The sequence below is a fragment of the Vidua chalybeata genome, chromosome 20 (assembly GCF_026979565.1).
Source record: "Vidua chalybeata isolate OUT-0048 chromosome 20, bVidCha1 merged haplotype, whole genome shotgun sequence".
NCBI lineage: Eukaryota > Metazoa > Chordata > Aves > Passeriformes > Viduidae > Vidua > Vidua chalybeata.
In genome coordinates this window covers 4,087,859-4,105,078 of record NC_071549.1, presented here as the reverse complement: position 1 = coordinate 4,105,078, position 17,220 = coordinate 4,087,859, and the positions used below count along the sequence as shown (strand labels likewise).

Sequence of the window (17,220 nt, the reverse complement as noted above, 5' to 3'; positions counted from 1 at the left end):
TGTGACAGCCCCCGTGTCCCCAGGGGACCGGCCCCGCTCTCCCAGCCAAAGCAAACACAGACTAGGACAGGGTGGCACTGAGGCAGCTTCAGGGAAATGTTTGAGTTTCTCCTGCTGTAACAGGAGCAAAAATCCCTGGAGCACATCCCTACAGCACCTGGTTTCTCCATCCTGCACTGAGGTGCTGTATCCCACTCTGCTTTGGGGGAAAGCGAGGAACAAGGTGACAATCTCAGAGGCCAGGACGTGGCAAAGCAACCCCCGGTGCACATTTGAGACTAGGATGCAATCCATAACAGCAAACATCCTGCAGGGTGAACACTGAAATTCCATTTTTCCTCACCATTTCAGGAGCTTCCTTGGATAAAATCAGATTTCCCTCATGGGAAACACTTCTGCCCCCAAATGATGTGGGAAGAGCATGATGCCCTCTGGGAGAATAATGATGAGCACCACATCCAGGCCCAGCTTTCTGCTCTAAATAACTTAATTCAAGCTATATTTCTATGTTGTAATCACTTTTTTTTTTCCTGCCTTTAATATCTTTTCCCTTATGCAGGGAAGGGGAAATAAATGCACAAAATAAAGGATGCATCCAATTCCTTTGGATTTTGCTGACAGGCAGTAAAATAGTAGTGAAAAGGGCAAGAAAACCTTAAAGTAACCCCAGTTGGGAGAGCAGCTCCTGTCCTGTGACATAAAGCAGGAGCCCAGGCAGGGCTGCTCTGGGATCCTTCCACCATCCCACAAGACAGCAGGCAGGATAAACTGTTATTTTAACTGGCTGCCTTTCCCAGGGCCGGCTGCATGGGAAGGATCCCATCCTGCAGGGATGTCTGCTCTGCCTCATCCCCACTGACAGCCAGCATTGCACACCTCCACTCCCCAGAACTGCTGGACTGCACGGCAGGACAGGCTTTGCCAGGGTGTTTTAACACACACTCAGCCCATAAATCCCACCCGAGGATGGAGAGTGGGGCTGCTGCTCATCCTCGAGGTGAGAAGTGGGAAAAGCAGCGTTTGGGAGCTGTGTGCCTGGGTGTTTCAGCGTCATCTGGGATGCAAACAATCAAAGCCTAATGGTGCTAATGCTCCCAGAGGACAAAACGCAGTGATCCGAGTGCCAAGACTTCAGCTCGGCTTCCCTTTCTGCACAGCTCCCGAGCACGGCAGCAGCCCTGAGCCGGCCCTGCACTCCCGCCTTGCCATGTGCCAGGGCAGGGGATGGCTCTGCTCGGGCACAGTGGCACCCTCAGGGTGCAGCTAAAGGGACCGTGCCTGCTTCAGCTTCTGCCCGGCCTCTGCACCCACATCCCCACATGCTACTGCACCAACGTGGGGCAAACACACCCCAAAGCTCGCTTAGCCTCTCACCAGAAAAGCCCCAAACGCTAAACCCCATCAGCCAAGCAGCCGAGCGAGACCCAGCAGGGCGAGGGGCTGTCCCGGGGCACCCCCTCGGCACGGGGGTCACTGAGCCCACCCACCCACGCATGGAAACCACAGCCCACAGCTGCAGTGAGAGCGTGTGAGCCCCCAGGCCTGCAGCAGGCAGCAATTCCAGCCGTGCTGAGCGTCTGCCACCCAAGGAGCACAGGAAATAACCCTGCATTAAAAACCACCTCAGGGGTGCAGGCACAGCACTGGGGGCACAGAATCACAGAATGGTTTGGGTTGGAAGGGACCTTAAAGATCATCCTGTTCCAACCCCCTGCTTTGGGCAGGGACACCTTCCACTATCCCAGGTTGCTCCAAGCCCTGTCCAAGCTGGCTTGAAAACTTCCAGGGATGGGGGTTCATCCATCCCCATCCTTGGGGGATGCCACAGCCAAGCCAAGCTCTGCTTTGTACCATGGCCTGGTACAATCCCAGAGGATTCAGCCCTTCCCCTGTCCTCCACCACCCCCAAGGAGCTGGTCCCAAAGCCACAGGTGGTTTCCTCCTGTGCTTTCCCCTGCAGAGCAAAGGCAGTGGTGGCTCTGGGTGTGCCGTGGGTGGGGAGGCCCTCCAGCCCCAGCACCTTATTTGCCTATCGCCTCACAGCTGCTTTTTCCGGTGTGCCAAGAGAGGTCAGCTTACACCAGCGACAGCCACTCGTTCAGGGCTGCCTCAAAAGGCATCAGAAAGATAAAATAAACAAGATACAACCCCCCACTCCCATGGCAAACACCACTGGTTTGCTGTTTCTGTAATTCTCCAATGTTCATCCCTGCTCCAGCCGTGCCCTGCACTTTGCAAAAGCCCAGAACCCTTCTGGCTGGGGGATCCACTGCCCCAAAAATAAGCAAATTCAGGCCAGCTAGGGATGGCAGCAGCTGGGGGTGGGTGAGTAGCACATGAGGATGGATAGCATAGGTTTAAGGGCCAGAAACATCCTTGCTGTTTTCCAGGCAATGCTTTAGGGTAAAATGATCCAACCACTTTCCTCACTGGCACCTGGATGCTGTCAATGGCTGGCAAAAAATTCAACCCCAAAAATTTCTGGTTTGGGTCACAAGGCTTCCTGGGGCAGAGAGAGCTCCAGGCCAGCTGCTCATCCCACCCTCAAACTCACAGGTTCTGAACCCAGCCCAGCACCATCAATCCCCCCTGGACAGTGACGGGGTCCCAGTGGAGAACTGGGGGTACCAGGCACCCACTGCTCAGTCGGAGGGGGAAAGCTGAAAGGCTCATTTGTTCCTTTTTTGGCCAGCTGAGCTGATCTCAGCAGATCAGGGACTAGGAAATGCAGTTATCCTGAATGTGCCCCCCAAGAGCAGCAAAGTACCAGCAAACCCAGCCCAGTGCTATCTCCTTCTCCCCAGAAAATCAGAAGTGACATTCCTGTGCTGAAGGAGAAGCCACCACCACCATGCCCCACTGTCCAGGGAGAGGGAAACAGGAATGGAGGAGGGAGCGTGGCATCTGAACAACAGTCCAAGAAGCAGTGTGAAATAAATAAGGAAAGCCTCACCCATCCCACTTTAAACTTCCCTTCCTTTATTCTTGGAAATGGCTCATCCCCAAGATGTTGGGCACAAGCTTCCCCTCACTGCAGTTCAGGGGGTCCTGGCACAGGGCCTTAAACCCTGAGCATCCTCATCCCATGCCACAGTGAAAAACAAATTGGTTCCCTGCCAATATCCCACCTATCCCAGAAGATTTTGCCCATTTTGCTCTGAAAAATGAAGCTGCCACTTGGGCTTGCCGCTCCAGTGCCCACGTGGCGTTTGCAAGAATGAAGTCTTGGAGACATTTAAAGGAAAAACCTTAGGGAAATGGGACTTGAAGCAATGTCCCCTCACCCCTGTCCCCATCAGCACCGCAGCAGATCCCAGGATCGCTCTGGGAGTGGGAGGGAGTGGGAAGGAGGAAACCCATGGCTCCAGCCAGGGATGGATTATTTGAGCAAACTAAAAGCAGTGTTTTGTTCCCTCCTGCACCAACGCAGTGGAAAGAATTTCCAGCTCCGGCTCCCGGGTGGAAAAGCTAAAAATCTGCATTTAAATAGTAACGGTTTTGGAAAAAGAAGAAAACAAACCAAAAACCCCACAACCACTACAGGAGCCTGAAGAAAATAAAGCTAAAAGTTCCATGATTTTTTTTAGTTTTGGGGTCGTGTTGGGTATTTTTTGCTTCTTCCTACCTCTGCTTCAAGCAGACCCTTTCAATAACTGCAGGGAAAGGCAAGGAAGTGACTCTGGCTCATCTGGAAACCTTCTGCCAAAACTACCACAACCCCAAACAAGGGACATGCTGCAACTTCAATATATTCTCTTCTTCCACCCTAGAAATATCTTTTTATTTCCTCCTTTATCACCCTAAACCTAATTTTTCAGCTAAGTGTTAATTAAATTGGGAATTTTTGTCCAGTAATGTTGTCTCATTATTCTGGGCTCTGCTGCAGCCCTTGGCTGCTCCCCACATCCCTGAGATGCTCAGCTGCCACCCAGAGCATCACACCCAGCACAGTGAGCAGAAAGCCCCAGCCAGGCCAGGGGCAGTGCAGTGGGGGATCTGTGTCCCCTCCAGGCACACTGGACAAACCTTGGCCACTTGCAGTGACTCCAACACCCAGTGAGAAAACTTAATAACATTTTCCTGGCAGTGCTGGGAAGCAGTTTAGGAAAGCAAGCACAGGGAGCTGCAGAGGTGGCAGTGCCAGGAGCCCAGTGATGCCCTCGCTGCCAGGTCAGCTCAGAGAGTGCCCAGCCCCAGGAAGATTCAAACACCCCAGGGGAGGAACCAAAATTGGGCTGAGCCTTTCAGATGAATTCTGCAGGAATTGGGAAACAAAAAGGTGGAACCGTGTTTGGGATTTTTTTTTCCTAAAAATCCCAATGGATTTAAGAAAAATCTTATTTTTCCAAAAAATATTTGAACTGAAAAGAATCCAGGTAAGAAAATGAGACTAGGATGTGTTTTTCCAAAGGGATGCATTTGATTCTGGAGGAGAGATGCTGCTCAGAACACAGCAAATACTGCTGTGCTCAGTGGGGGAACAGCAAAACTGCCTCCCCAAGGACCAATATCCCTTTACACTGAGACAAGCAACTTCCATGAGGCTGTAAGCAACCATTAAGGATATTACATTTGCATATCCTGGAAAATAAACCAATAAATAATAAGTAAGAAACAGAAATAATAAATTACATTACAAATGTAACTAAAGTTACTGAAACAGAGCCCCAAACCTGCAGTGTCAATTTTAAAAAGGAAAAAAAAAAAAAAAAAAAAAAAAACAACCAACAAGAAGAACTACAGGATATTGCTTTTAAATCCAAACTGCATCTTTTCCCCTTCCCTGCCAAGATGAGGAACCTGCTCACCCTGACCCCTCCAAAAGCTGATGTTTGTTTTAATTGCTATCTTTTAATCCATATGTTTTAATCAATCCTGCTGCTGCCTGCAGCCAAGCCCCAGGGCACAAACTGTGCATTTATGGATCATGAACACCCAGACTGTGAACACTGGGCTGGAAATGTTCCCTGCCCCAAGCTCGAGGCTGAATGGATTCAACTCCATCCTCAGTGTGCTGTGGTCTGGAGGGAGTTGAGTTGGAGTATTTTTTCCATTTGTTTGTTTTCTGGAGGAAATGTTTCTGTCATGGCAAACCTGTGGGGAATATTGAAGTTTGAACACGGCATCCCAGCCCATCTCCCATGATAAATAAAACCAGGATGATAAAATACATCCAGTGCATCTGCAGGGTGATGTATCCCTTAATCCACATGGGTGCTAATGAGCTGCTTTTAACTCAAACTAAGATTATCAATCATTAATTTATTTTGCAGAACTCCTTGCCCCAGATGACCTGCCTCCACCCCTCCCTTTGCTTTTTCTGGTATCTGTTCTCAGAGAACAGTCTATTTTCAGCAATCCTCTTGGATGGGTTTTCATGGAAAATGAAGTCTATCCAGCCCTCAGTTTGGATTATATCACAAGAAAAAAATTTCTGTAGGATAGAAAGGATCTGTTTTTCTGGATGGGAAAAAGGGGCAAGTTGGACAATTCATGCTTTTCATGGATGAGCTCTCTGAGGATCACACATTTCTGTGTAGTTGAAGGAGTTCCTTTCCTGGAATGAGATACTTGGAGATCCCTGGAAATATGAGTCCCTTCTAGGGTTTTTTCATAATCACCTTCCAAATATAAATAGTATCTGTGTGTGTGACTATAAAGTTGAAATATGATACATATATCTATATATACATGATACCAACATATATTCGTGCATAAGGAAAAAATATCATATATATCTATATATAGATACATAGATATATATACAGGGAAATCTAAATATATTTGTGTAGAAAAGGGAAGAATAATTTGAATTAGGTTTTATAAACAGAAGAGGAACCCCAGAACGTGCCTGAGCCAGCACTGCAGAGCAGCCCCTCCTCCTGGGTCACTGCAGGAACTCCCTCCGGAGGGGAGCAGAGAAGATCTCTGGCTCTCAAAGCGTGGAAAAGCCCAGAAAAACTGCAAAACCCCAAAGGACACCCCAAAGACGAGCCGAGGGGAACCCTCTGTGACGGACCAGGAGCAGAGCTCCATCACTTCCCCTCTCCCGCCCTGCGCTGCTGAGCCAGCCTTTTTCATTTTCACTTTTCCACTCACTCCCCACAGATTCCTTAATTTAGCCCTTCTGTTGACTTGGGCGGTTGCAGAATGGAAAAAGGAAAGTGCAAGCAGGCAGGTGAGGGGAGGGTTATCCCGACCTCGGCTGCCCGGCTCCCGGGAGCAGGCGGATCCTGCTGGGCAAGCTCCAGCTGAGCTGGATCCCCGCGGATTCGGGCACTGCGGGAGCCCGGGCTCACCGCTCAGCCCAGCTCAGCTCAGCCCAGCTCAGCTCAGTTCAGCCCAGCCCAGCTCAGCCCAGCTCAGTTCAGCCCAGCTCAGCCCAGCTCAGCTCAGCTCAGCTCAGCTCAGCCCAGCCCAGCTCAGCCCAGTTCAACCCAGCCCAGCCCAGCTCAGCCCAGTTCAACCCAGCTCAGTTCAGCCCAGCTCAGCTCAGCTCAGCTCAGCCCAGTTCAACCCAGCCCAGCTCAGCTCAGCCCAGCTCAGCTCAGCCCAGCCCAGCTCAGCCCAGCCCAGCTCAGCTCAGCCCAGCCCAGCTCAGCCCAGCCCAGCCCAGCTCAGCCCAGCCCAGCTCAGTCCAGTTCAGCTCAGCCCAGCCCAGCGCAGTTCAGTTCAGCCCAGCTCAGCCCAGCCCAGCCCAGTTCAGTTCAGCCCAGCTCAGCCCAGCCCAGCCCAGTTCAGTTCAGCCCAGCTCAGCCCAGCCCAGCTCAGTTCAGTTCAGCCCAGCTCAGCCCAGCTCAGCTCAGTTCAGTTCAGCCCAGCTCAGCCCAGCTCAGTTCAGCTCAGCCCAGCCCAGCTCAGCTCAGCCCAGCCCAGCTCAGCCCAGCTCAACCCAGCTCAGCCCAGCCCAGCCCAGCTCAGCTCAGCCCAGCCCAGCCCAGCTCAGCCCAGCTCAGCCCAGCTCAGCTCAGCCCAGCTCAGCCCAGCCCAGCTCAGCCCAGCCCAGCCCAGCTCAGCCCAGCTCAGCCCAGCCCAGCCCAGCTCAGCTCAGCCCAGCTCAGCCCAGCCCAGCCCAGCTCAGCCCAGCTCAGCCCAGCCCAGCTCAGCCCAGCCCAGCTCAGCCCAGCCCAGCTCAGCCCCTCCTCGAGCATCTCTGAGCTTTCACTCCCCGTGGCGAAACAGAAGAGGAGAGAATCTCCCCCACCCACAAAGCCTTCCCAAAAAACAACTGAATTTTATCACCGACCGGTGCAAGGAAAACTGTTTCCAAACCAGAAGAAGAAATATCTTTAAAATAATGATACTATTAATACTACTGCTAATAATAATGATAAATTTTAAGTGATAATTTTAGAAAACCCACCCTGCATAATAAAGCACATATCTAACACAAAAAAACCTTGCGTTTGCTCTGAGGACAGCTCTGCAAGCGCTCCAGGGGGTTTCTCCAGAAAGACAAGGAAAAAACAAAACAAAACAAAACAAGCAAAAAAAAAAAAAAAAAAAAAAAAAAAAAAAAAGCGTTTTGGCCATTCATCCCCAGCAGGACACGGAGCAGCTGTGGGGACTGGCCCCAGCACAGGGGCCAGCTTTTCCAGGCAGCCGCAGCAGAGCCGGTGGCTTTGGGGACCCGCGGCTGAGCGGAGCGCTTGGAGGGACGGAGAGGAGCCAGCGCAGCCCTCGGGCCGGCTTCACTCGCATCCCCTCCCCCGCCGCTTTAAAACACTCGGAGTGCCTCCACAGCAGGAAACACCCGAAGCAAAAATACCGCGGGCAGGAACCCAGGGGCACAGGGGACACGCAAGAGCAAGGAGCGGATTTCCTCCCCAAAACATCGCACCCCTGACAGGGACCGTGACCCTGCCGCGGGCTGGCCCTGCCACTCGTCCTCGAGTGCGGGGACCTGCCAGCTCCCGAGAGGGACAAACAGCTTTTTACTGCCTCTGGCTTGTTTTCCCTCCATAAAGGGGTTTTTTGTTCAAAGGTGTCCCGTAGTTACTTGCAAATGTTACTGTGGGTGGGACATTTATATATATATATATATGTGTGTGTGTGTGTGTGCATGTATATATACATATATATATGCATATATATATGTGTATATATATATAAATTAAAATACTGTCTACATATTACACATATACACATATATTTACTATACATATACTATATATATGATATATATAAGCTATCAGTGGGTGAATAAGTTATATTAGTTGGTTATCAAATGAGACATACATCTATAATCTCAAATGGGAAATTATATACATATATAAAATCTCAAATGGGATATATATATGTGTAGATATCAAAATCTCAGATTGGATATATGTTGCTCTCAGATGGAGCACATGTAATCTCAAATGGGACATACATATACAATCTCAAATGAAGAACATGTAAATAGAATCTCAAATGGGATATATAAGTGTATATTTAATCTCAAGTGGGTTCATGTGGGACCAGAGGGTACCAAGCCAGGACCTGCATCAGCACATCCCGCAGATTTCTGAGCATTTAAACGTTAGGAGGATTCTGATGATCAGAGCAGTGACACTTAGGTTTAGGACTACTATAGATCTAGATTTCAACAAGAGGTATAACATTTCAGCTTTCAGCCATCACAGGTCACAAACTGATGCCACCACATGTCCTGAATGTCCAGGGATGTGTTGGACCAGGCAGCACACGGACAGATGGGATCACCACCAAACCACAGCCTGACCACAGACTCACCACCTCTGCGGGTGAGAAAGAGAAAAGGTTTTTATAGAGTGATAACGAGCAGCCAAACCTCAAAAACCGGGAGGTTCCCACAGCAAACCAGCAAATGCTCGTTACAAACACGAGGTTAATCGCTGGCAAGGATTAATTCAACATCTCTCTGGACTCAGATGTGACCCTGCTTGCACGAGATGACTGGCTCGACTCACCCACCCAGCGTGGAGAGGACCATCAGCATTAATCCTGAGGGGAATTAGGAGCCTCCCGTGCAGCTCTTCCTCACAGGCAGCGCTGGGATGAGGGGGGAGCAGGCAGCCCTGCCTGCCAGGGGTTAACCGCCCACGGAGGAGCCTCCGGTGCACGCTCACGTCATGGAAACACTGGAGTAACCACAATTTTCTCTGCTGCTGCTCCGGTTTTTTCAACATTTCTACACTTCCAGCCCAGATCTCTGCTACCTGTTTTCCAGCGAGGTAACTGGTACCAACAGCAGCTCCACCGAGCACTGGGGGATTTTTTTTTTAAATATAGGTTATTGATAAACTTTCTACTTCCAGTGCTACCAACACTGAAATTAAAAAAAAAAAAAAAAAAAAAAAGAGTAACAATACCACCCCAAAAAAGTTATCCTATGCAGAATAATAAATGGGCTGTGGGGTTGGTGCTTTCTGAGTTTTCTGCGTGTTAATCTTGCACTGGGTTGGACTGAACCAGACAGCTCTCTCCTGCTGCCACCCAGAGTGGGCAGAGGCCCCTTCTCCTCCATCCATCCCTCCCACCTATCCCAGTGCCCTCAGCACCAGCTGTTTCTCCTGCCCAAGGTGCTCCAGCTGAGCAGGAGGGGCTGCCTGCATTGCCTTCACCCCATCTGAGATGCCATGGGAAGTGGCATCCCATGAGAACCAGGGGAAGGGGAAGGGAAAAAAAGGAGGGTGAAAAGCGAAAAAATGAAAGAAATATAAAAAAGTAAGCAGAAAACCCCAACATTCTTCTGATAATCATGTATTTTGACCTTGTAACTGAGACCATGAGTGCCAGCAGTGCCAGAAAACATCACCATGCTCAGCTCCTGGTCCACATCCCAGTGCCTCCTCTCTGGAACACTTTTCCAGCCCATTACTGCACTAACCCACATCCCAGCAGGCAGCCCAGCAGAAAACAGCCTCATGTCTGCTTCCCACTGCTCGTGACCAGCAGAGAGAAGCAAGGGACTGGGCAGGGAGCACTGCCTAAGTGCCCTGATGGGCTTCTCCCATCGAAAATAGTGAGTAGGAATTGAAGAGCACCCATGTGCAATGTCAGCACCCACATGTCCAGCATTACCTGCCCAAAGAGGTTTGTTATTCTGCTTTTAATGCCCTATTCCTCCATGGAATACAGCCCAGGTGTTGCTCTTAACTTCTCAGTCCTTCTTTCAACAGCCCTGAAAACATTAACAGGGATGGATCATCCACTGGCCCCCAGGTGAACTTGATGGACCAAGAGAAGGGTTTTGAGGCTGGTCCAGCCTCAGCAATGCCTCACAGGGAGGAGCCCCTCCCCCAGGAGTGGGGCAGCACCAGCTGGTTAAAAGGCACAGGATGCAAAATATTTTGGAGGGATCTCAGCATCCCAACTGACTCTGCAAGCACTGTGTGTGGGAGAAAAATCAAAGCTGGCTCCTCCAGAGGTTTGAGCATACAAAACAGCATCAAACCACTTCATTTTTTAGGACTATGAAAACAGAAGAACCTCAGGGCTGCCAGCAGCCCTGTGAGGCTCCTGATGCCTTTTGCTGGCCAGTTCAGATCCCTGATGCAAATCACAGGACAGCCCTGGGAACGCTGCTCTCCGGGGAGCTTTTATGCATAGAGGATCAACCATGGCCTTGAGTGCTGCACAGGGCAGCTGCCACCACCAGAAACAACAACCACCTGCTTTAAGTCACTTGAAGTGTCCCTTGCTCAGCCCTGAGCCTTGCTCAGCCCTGCTTTGTGCCAGCATTTGCACCCCTGGCCCCTGTTCAGGGATGTACCATGGGGTCCGTGCCAGAGGCATCACCTGGGCTGTGGCTGTGCCAGGACAGAGCCAACCCACAGCCAGGAGCCTCCTGTTCTCACACCAACCCTTCTGCAGGAGCAGATCAAACGCAGAGTGAAAAGGCAGCAGCTTGGATGCTTCTCAAAAATTAAAATTCTCCTTGGGAGAAAGAAAGCAACAGCAACAGCAGGCATGGAGTGAGGCCTTTTACTCAAGAAAAATGGGTTTGAGAGAAGCTTTAGAAAGGGAAACTCGCTTGCAACATAATTATCAGTAGGATTTTTCTGGGATTTACCCTGGGGGGAGATGACCACAGAAATGGAACACTTCAAATCAGATCTGGAGGTAAGAAAAGGCTTAAAACATGCAGAAAGACCAGTGGTGCTGAAATGGCAAAGAGCGGAGGTGTGACTTTGTGGTGATGGCAAGTATGGCTCTAGGATGGCCATACACTCTTGGCTGGAGTAGGGACCTCAAAAGAGCCACCTGAATTACTGGGGAAAAGGATTATCCTGGGAGAAGGGGGGGATCCTGCTGCTAAAGGTGTTTTTGGAGGACATGTTCCAGCCCCTTACTGGAAGCAGCACATCCCAAGCCAGGATCTGGGCATCCACAGTGCATCCAGCTCCTCTTAAATCAGTGTTTTGTAGCACCAGCTCTAAAACCAGCAATGAATTAAAAATATTCATGAAATAACACTTGTGCCACAAGGCAGACCAACCCCAGGGGTAAACATGAGACCTGCAGGCACAATCCCTTCTCCCACAGCAGAGTTTCTGTGTCTTCCTGCCCTGCAAATCTTCCTTCCCTGGTTCCTGCAGCATTTAGACAGCAGATGTCAGTTTTTCTGAACATTGCTCTTGATTCACAGCTTTTTTTAAAGGTAGGTGTGAATGCAGGTAACCTCAGAGGATGGCACGGAGATGAAAATCCCAAGTTTCCCTGTCAATTATGAAAACTTTGTGTAGTCTCTCCCCAAATTTGAAGGCACTCGCAAGGTTTGAATGCCTCAGCATGTCTCCTCAGGGAAAGGATTTGGAGGAGGAGAAAAAAAAACCCCACAACCTGTAGCATGTTTATGAATCAGACTGTTCAGCGTGTGTTTTGGGGGTGGAAAAGGTGGGCGATGCACAGAGGAACAGAGCGCAGAGTTTGATGACTCAGAAAATGCTGCTTTTCCTCTTCTTGCTGCCACCTCAAATACTTCAGCGTGAAATAGAAATTTTATTTCTTTTCGTTTTTTTTTCTTTTTATTATTGTCAGGAGAGAGCTGGAGCATAACCTTGGCTCGTTAGCAACCGCCAGCAGCTAATTCAATGTCAGGCCCCGCACCGCAGGCGGAGTGCGCGCAGACACACGCGTGTGCCGACGGATGCACACACACATCCTGGGGAAAGGATGCAAATAAATCAGAGATCGGTGGTGTTTCTAGCAAAACAGGGGCTCAGATGTGAGGATGAGCCTTGGTGGGTTTGAGGAGAGGAGGAGCGCAGCTCAGGCTGGATTTGGGCTTGGGGATGTCTCCTCCTCCTGCCCAGGCAGGCTGGGCATGCACATGGGAGAATATACACGAAGATTTGGGGATCCTGAGTGAGGCTTGCAGAGACACAGGGAGGTGTGGTGGAAAAAAACAAGCAGATTTTCTGGTGGGCTTTGAGTTGAAGCTGGTTTGAGTAACACTTAGACACAGCTACATTGCACCTTCAGCAAGGCATGGGATGTGCAGAGCACAGGGTACCCGTGGGGTCACCCCCGGAGCAGGGCGGGTGAAGAACAGGATGGGTGAGCCCCCAAGGAGGGCGGATGGGCAGGATGGTCCTGCCCAGCTGAGTTTCCAACCACAGCAGGGCTTCTGCTTCAGAGTCAGAGAAGATGAGACACCAGATGAGATAAACACCCCTATGCTGAAGCCTCGAGTTTGACTCCGCTGACATTCACAGCCCATTTAGGTTACCGATGGAGCAAATAAAATTATGCATACGCATTAATGGCAGCAATATCCTGCCTGAAATGTACGCTCATTTACACTCAGAAATCCATTTAGAAGAGATAAATCAGAGCTATATTTAAAACAGAAAAATCACTTGTCTGTCAACAAAGCAACTCCTGTTTACATCTGTCATTCCTTGGCAAAAATCAAATCATTTCAAGGGAAATTGTGTCCCTGGTTTTACATTCAGGAAGGGTGCATGCCTGTACCCTCCTGCTCAGTCTGTTTAAAATAACAGATGTGCATTTGGTTATTTTTGTTTGTTTGGGGCTTTTTTTAAAGTTTTGTGGTCTAAAAGCAACCTGTGGAGCTTGGGATGGGATGAGGTATAGGGAACCACCTGCCAGGCACATGTGAGACATCCAAAGCATTTATTAATTAAAATTGACTTGGGAGATTCAGAATTGCCATGGTGAGACCTAAATGTTCTGCAGCTTCTCCAGTTTCCTTGGCAAATGAAAGGCCATGCTGACAGCACTGATGACAGAGCTGAAACGACAACACAAGCTCTTCCTAATGGAGAAATATCTTCTTCCACTCCAGTAATCTGTACTGCACTGCTTGGCTCCCCAGCCACAAGCTGGAGATACCAAATAATCAGTATTGCTCTCTGCTTCCTTCTGCAAATGTGTTTGTGAGCACTGGATCTGAAAAAAAACAATTTTAAGCTCCAAAAGAATACCGCCCCCCAAAAATAAAATAATTTTGTATCAGTCACACCAATGATGGCTGCTTCTCACTTAACGTCAGAGCTCGTTGCAGCTCATATTTTTTTTAAATGCAATAAAAAAGCAGCAGCCAGCAGCTCTATGAAGCATGTCAGGAGGCAGTTTTTCAGAAAGATGATGTATTTCAGATTGTGATTCACGACCACACTGCCAGTTTAGAGTTCAAGATTAGAAGAAAATGAATGAATGTGAGACAGGAGGGTGCGAAAATGAAAGTAGCTGGAGCTGAAGGCCTGCTCTGCACTTCAAGCCACACAAGATTTTTCTTCCCCTTCTGTGCAAGCTCAAACGAGTCACCAAACTGCCCCACACTTCTGCTGCTAGAGTTGAATTTAAACCTAAATTGAAATGCAATTTAATACAGCCCATCTCCAAGCCCAGCTCGTTGTCCCAAGCTGCTCCCAGACAGGACACTCAAGGGTATCCCAGCAGAGCCAAAGAGGTTGGTGCCTGCTGCCACAACACAGCCAACAACTTCTCACCATGCTGGAAAGAAACCCCACTTTTTGCTTAAAACCAAGGTTTTAAATCAAGCAAACCACACAGGTCCCTATCTGCATGGTTTTAAGCTGTTCTAAACTGTCTATGTCTCATTTGCACCATGAAAAAAATATAAATACTGCTCAGAAATTGCAAAAGTTCAGAATTCTTAAAAACCTTTGACCACATTTCACTGAGGGTTGCACTGCCCACATCACTGCTCTCAACATTCAGGCACATCACTGCGAGCTGTGCAGTACAGGAGCTGCAGAGCTGTGCTTGGAAGGTGAAAGACACAGGACACCCCAAAGTCAGCAGCTCTTGTGAACCAACAGCCTGTGAGAAACCCAATGCTGGAGGGCATGAGAAACAAAACTGCCAAGCGAGGAGAGTACAGAGACACTGCTTGCAAGAGGAGGAAGCAAAAAGAAAAAAAAATTGAAGGCAAACTAATTGCCACCACTAACCCTTGGCTCTGCACCTACGTCACAGCTTTGAGCTCCCTTTTTCAAGGCAGAGCCCGGTGGCACTGAGCAGCCAACGTGCCTGACTCAGTGATGATGATTCACTTGGGCAAACAGAGGGACAAAGCCACCAGGAGCCCCACAGTGGTGATGCCCATCGGTGACACCCTGCTGCACAGCACACACACCCCTCTGCCACATGCTCCTGTGGGGCCAGGGCATGGCACAGAAATTGGCTGCAATTATACCCTGAAATCAGACCAGCCACCTGTTTCATAAGGATGTATTTTGCCTTCAGCCCCCAAAGCAGAGGGGCTCCTCCCAGTTAACCAGACAGGTCCCCAGCTGCCCTTCTCCAAAATCAAGCCTAACAGGAGCAGACGTGATGCTCCATTGCTTGCAGCTGGTGCAGGTGCTCCATGGCAAGAGCTCCCAAGTGCAGCCCTGGCCATGCTGGCCAGGGAACAGAGCTGAAGCTGCCTGGCACGGGGAGCACTGGTGGGATGGGGGGCCCTGAGCACAGCTCAGCACAGCTCAGCTGCCCACAGGGCTGGAGGAGTCACAGCCCTCTGATCCCACCTAATACAGCCCTCCCAACAAACAGAAATGCAGACAGCAATCTTGCCAGCATCTACTCAGGCTTTCCTTAGAATCATCCGTGAGGATCAAGCAAAAAGCAGATGCAACAAGCTCCAACCCAGGAGAGAGTTTACACACGGATCTCCTTGCAGAAGTTTGAGAAGGGACTCACTGCTCCAAAGCACTGGAGCAAACCACCCTAACCTCTCTTGGCTCCTATGCAGATGTAACGACCTCGGTCACAGCTTGAACAAAGCCACCCTAAAATCACCTGCATAGGTCCAGACACCCCAGCCAGCCCCTCCTGGGCACACTGAACACTTTCAAAACCCACGTTTACAAATTCCCCTTCTCAGTCCCGTGAAGATGCCCAGCTGCTCGCAGAGGGTCCCCCGGGTCAGTGTGACACCGGCAGGGCCGGGACACGGACCGTGCCCTCACCACCGCTCCCTGTCCCACAGCAGCACCCGCAGCCAGGGTGCTGGGAGGGGTGAGCGAGACCCAACCCCACCAGGACACCTCTCACGGCTCTTTTGGGGCTTCCCTCTGTCAGCCGCAGGCAATGAGACCTTCCCCTCTTTCCTTCCTGGTAACGAGATATCGCTGTCCCTCCCCGCTTTCTGTCACTCCGCCAGCGGAATTAACACCCCGCTAATTGCCGACGTTCCTGGCCGCTCGAACCCTCAGTAATTAGCCTTTAATTAAAGCCGATAACTATTGCCCTAATCAACAGGTGTCCCGCGGCACATCCCCCCCGATCCTCCGCACAGCCGGGCCGGGAGGATGCTCCGGGGGGACCCATGGCAGCACCCCTTCGGTACCGGCGGGGAGGATCCCGGTCCACATCTCCATCCCGGCGGGGAGGGTCCGGGTCCACATCCCGATCCCGCTAGGGAGGATCCCGGTCCACACGCCGGTCCCGGTCCCGATAGGGAGGATGCCAGCCGGGATGCCGGTGTCCCGTTAGCGCTGCCCCATCCCACCCCCGCCCCGCATCCCACGGCGATCCCGCGGCGCCGCACTGACCATTGGGGCCGTACTTCTCCCGGTTGCGACGGACCTGCTCCGGGCTGAGCCCGCAGCTCTCGCTGACCCCAAAGCGGCGGAGCACGTCGAGCACGGGGATGCTGTGCGCCGCCTCCATGCCCCGGCCCGGGGGTGCTGGCCGGGGGCGCAGGAGGCACACGGGGCGCCGCTCGCACGGCGATGCCTCGGCACCTCTCCGCCCGCCCGGCGCCGGGCCCGCCCCGGCACCGCCCCGGCACCGGCCCGGCACCGCCCCGCGCCGCTCCCCGCCTCCCCCGGGGCCCAGCACCGCCCCTCGGCAGCGCCGGCACCGCGGGACCCCCGGGCTGCGGCACCGGCCCCGCGCCCGCCGGGGGCAGGGGTCGGAAGGGACATTAAAGCTCATCTCGTCCCACCCCTGCCGTGGCAGGGACACCTCCCGCTGTCCCAGGCTGCTCCAAGCCCCAGTGTCCAACCTGGCCTTGGGCACTGCCAGGGATCCAGGGGCAGCCACAGCTGCTCTGGCACCCTGTGCCAGGGCCTGCCCACCCTGCCAGGGAACAATTTCCTCCTCATGTCTAATCTAAATCTTTCCTCCTTCAGCTTAAAGCCATTTCCCCTTGTCCTGTCACTCCAGGCCCTTGTCCAAAGTCCCTCTCCAGCTCTCCTGGAGCCCCTTTAGACACTGGACAGGCTCTGGGGTCTCCCTGGAGCCTTCTCTTCTCCAGGCTGAGCAGCCCAGCTCTCTCAGCCTGTTGATGTTTTGTCAGATTTCCAGGCTGAGAAGTGGGCAGGTTTGTGGGCAGTGGAAACAGTCCAGAGGAAATAGCTGTTTCTTAAGCAGTTAAGAGGAGAGGTAAAATTTCCATCACAAAAAAGAATATTAAAAATATCAGGAGGAATAGAAGGAGGTGGGAATGCTGCATGGGTGCAGCTCAGCTGTGGGGTCTAAGGGGACTGCCTAAGAGTGATGCTCTCTGGGTCCCCTCCAGCACCCTACTTCCAGCTGGAAACTGAGCATTCCCCAACCCTGCTCCTACTCTTCTGGAAGCACAGCAGTTCCATGTCCACTGACTTTGGTGGGATCAGGATTATCACTGTATGATAGCAGCAGGAGCCCTGGGATTACAAATCCCTGCCTGACACTTGTGGAAACCACTGACGCTGCTCCCATCAATGCACAGTATGCAGAGAGAGGCAGTTGTGCTGGGCTGCCTCTGTCTTTGGAAAT

General features: G+C 51.3%; 1 protein-coding gene across 3 annotated transcripts in view; it reads right to left on the bottom strand.

Annotated features, from left to right (window-relative positions):
• Positions 1-16,185, bottom strand: part of ATP2A3 (ATPase sarcoplasmic/endoplasmic reticulum Ca2+ transporting 3) — a 54,228-nt gene extending 38,043 nt beyond the window's left edge. For 2 of the 3 annotated variants that reach the window (XM_053961170.1, XM_053961171.1), the window contains exon 1: positions 16,011-16,185. In XM_053961170.1, coding sequence (XP_053817145.1) covers positions 16,011-16,128 — 118 coding nt within the window. In that variant the 5' untranslated portion in view covers positions 16,129-16,185. The remainder of the gene's footprint in view (positions 1-16,010) is intronic. The other variant, XM_053961172.1, reaches the window with a different exon arrangement.
• Positions 16,186-17,220: the final 1,035 nt, after the last annotated feature.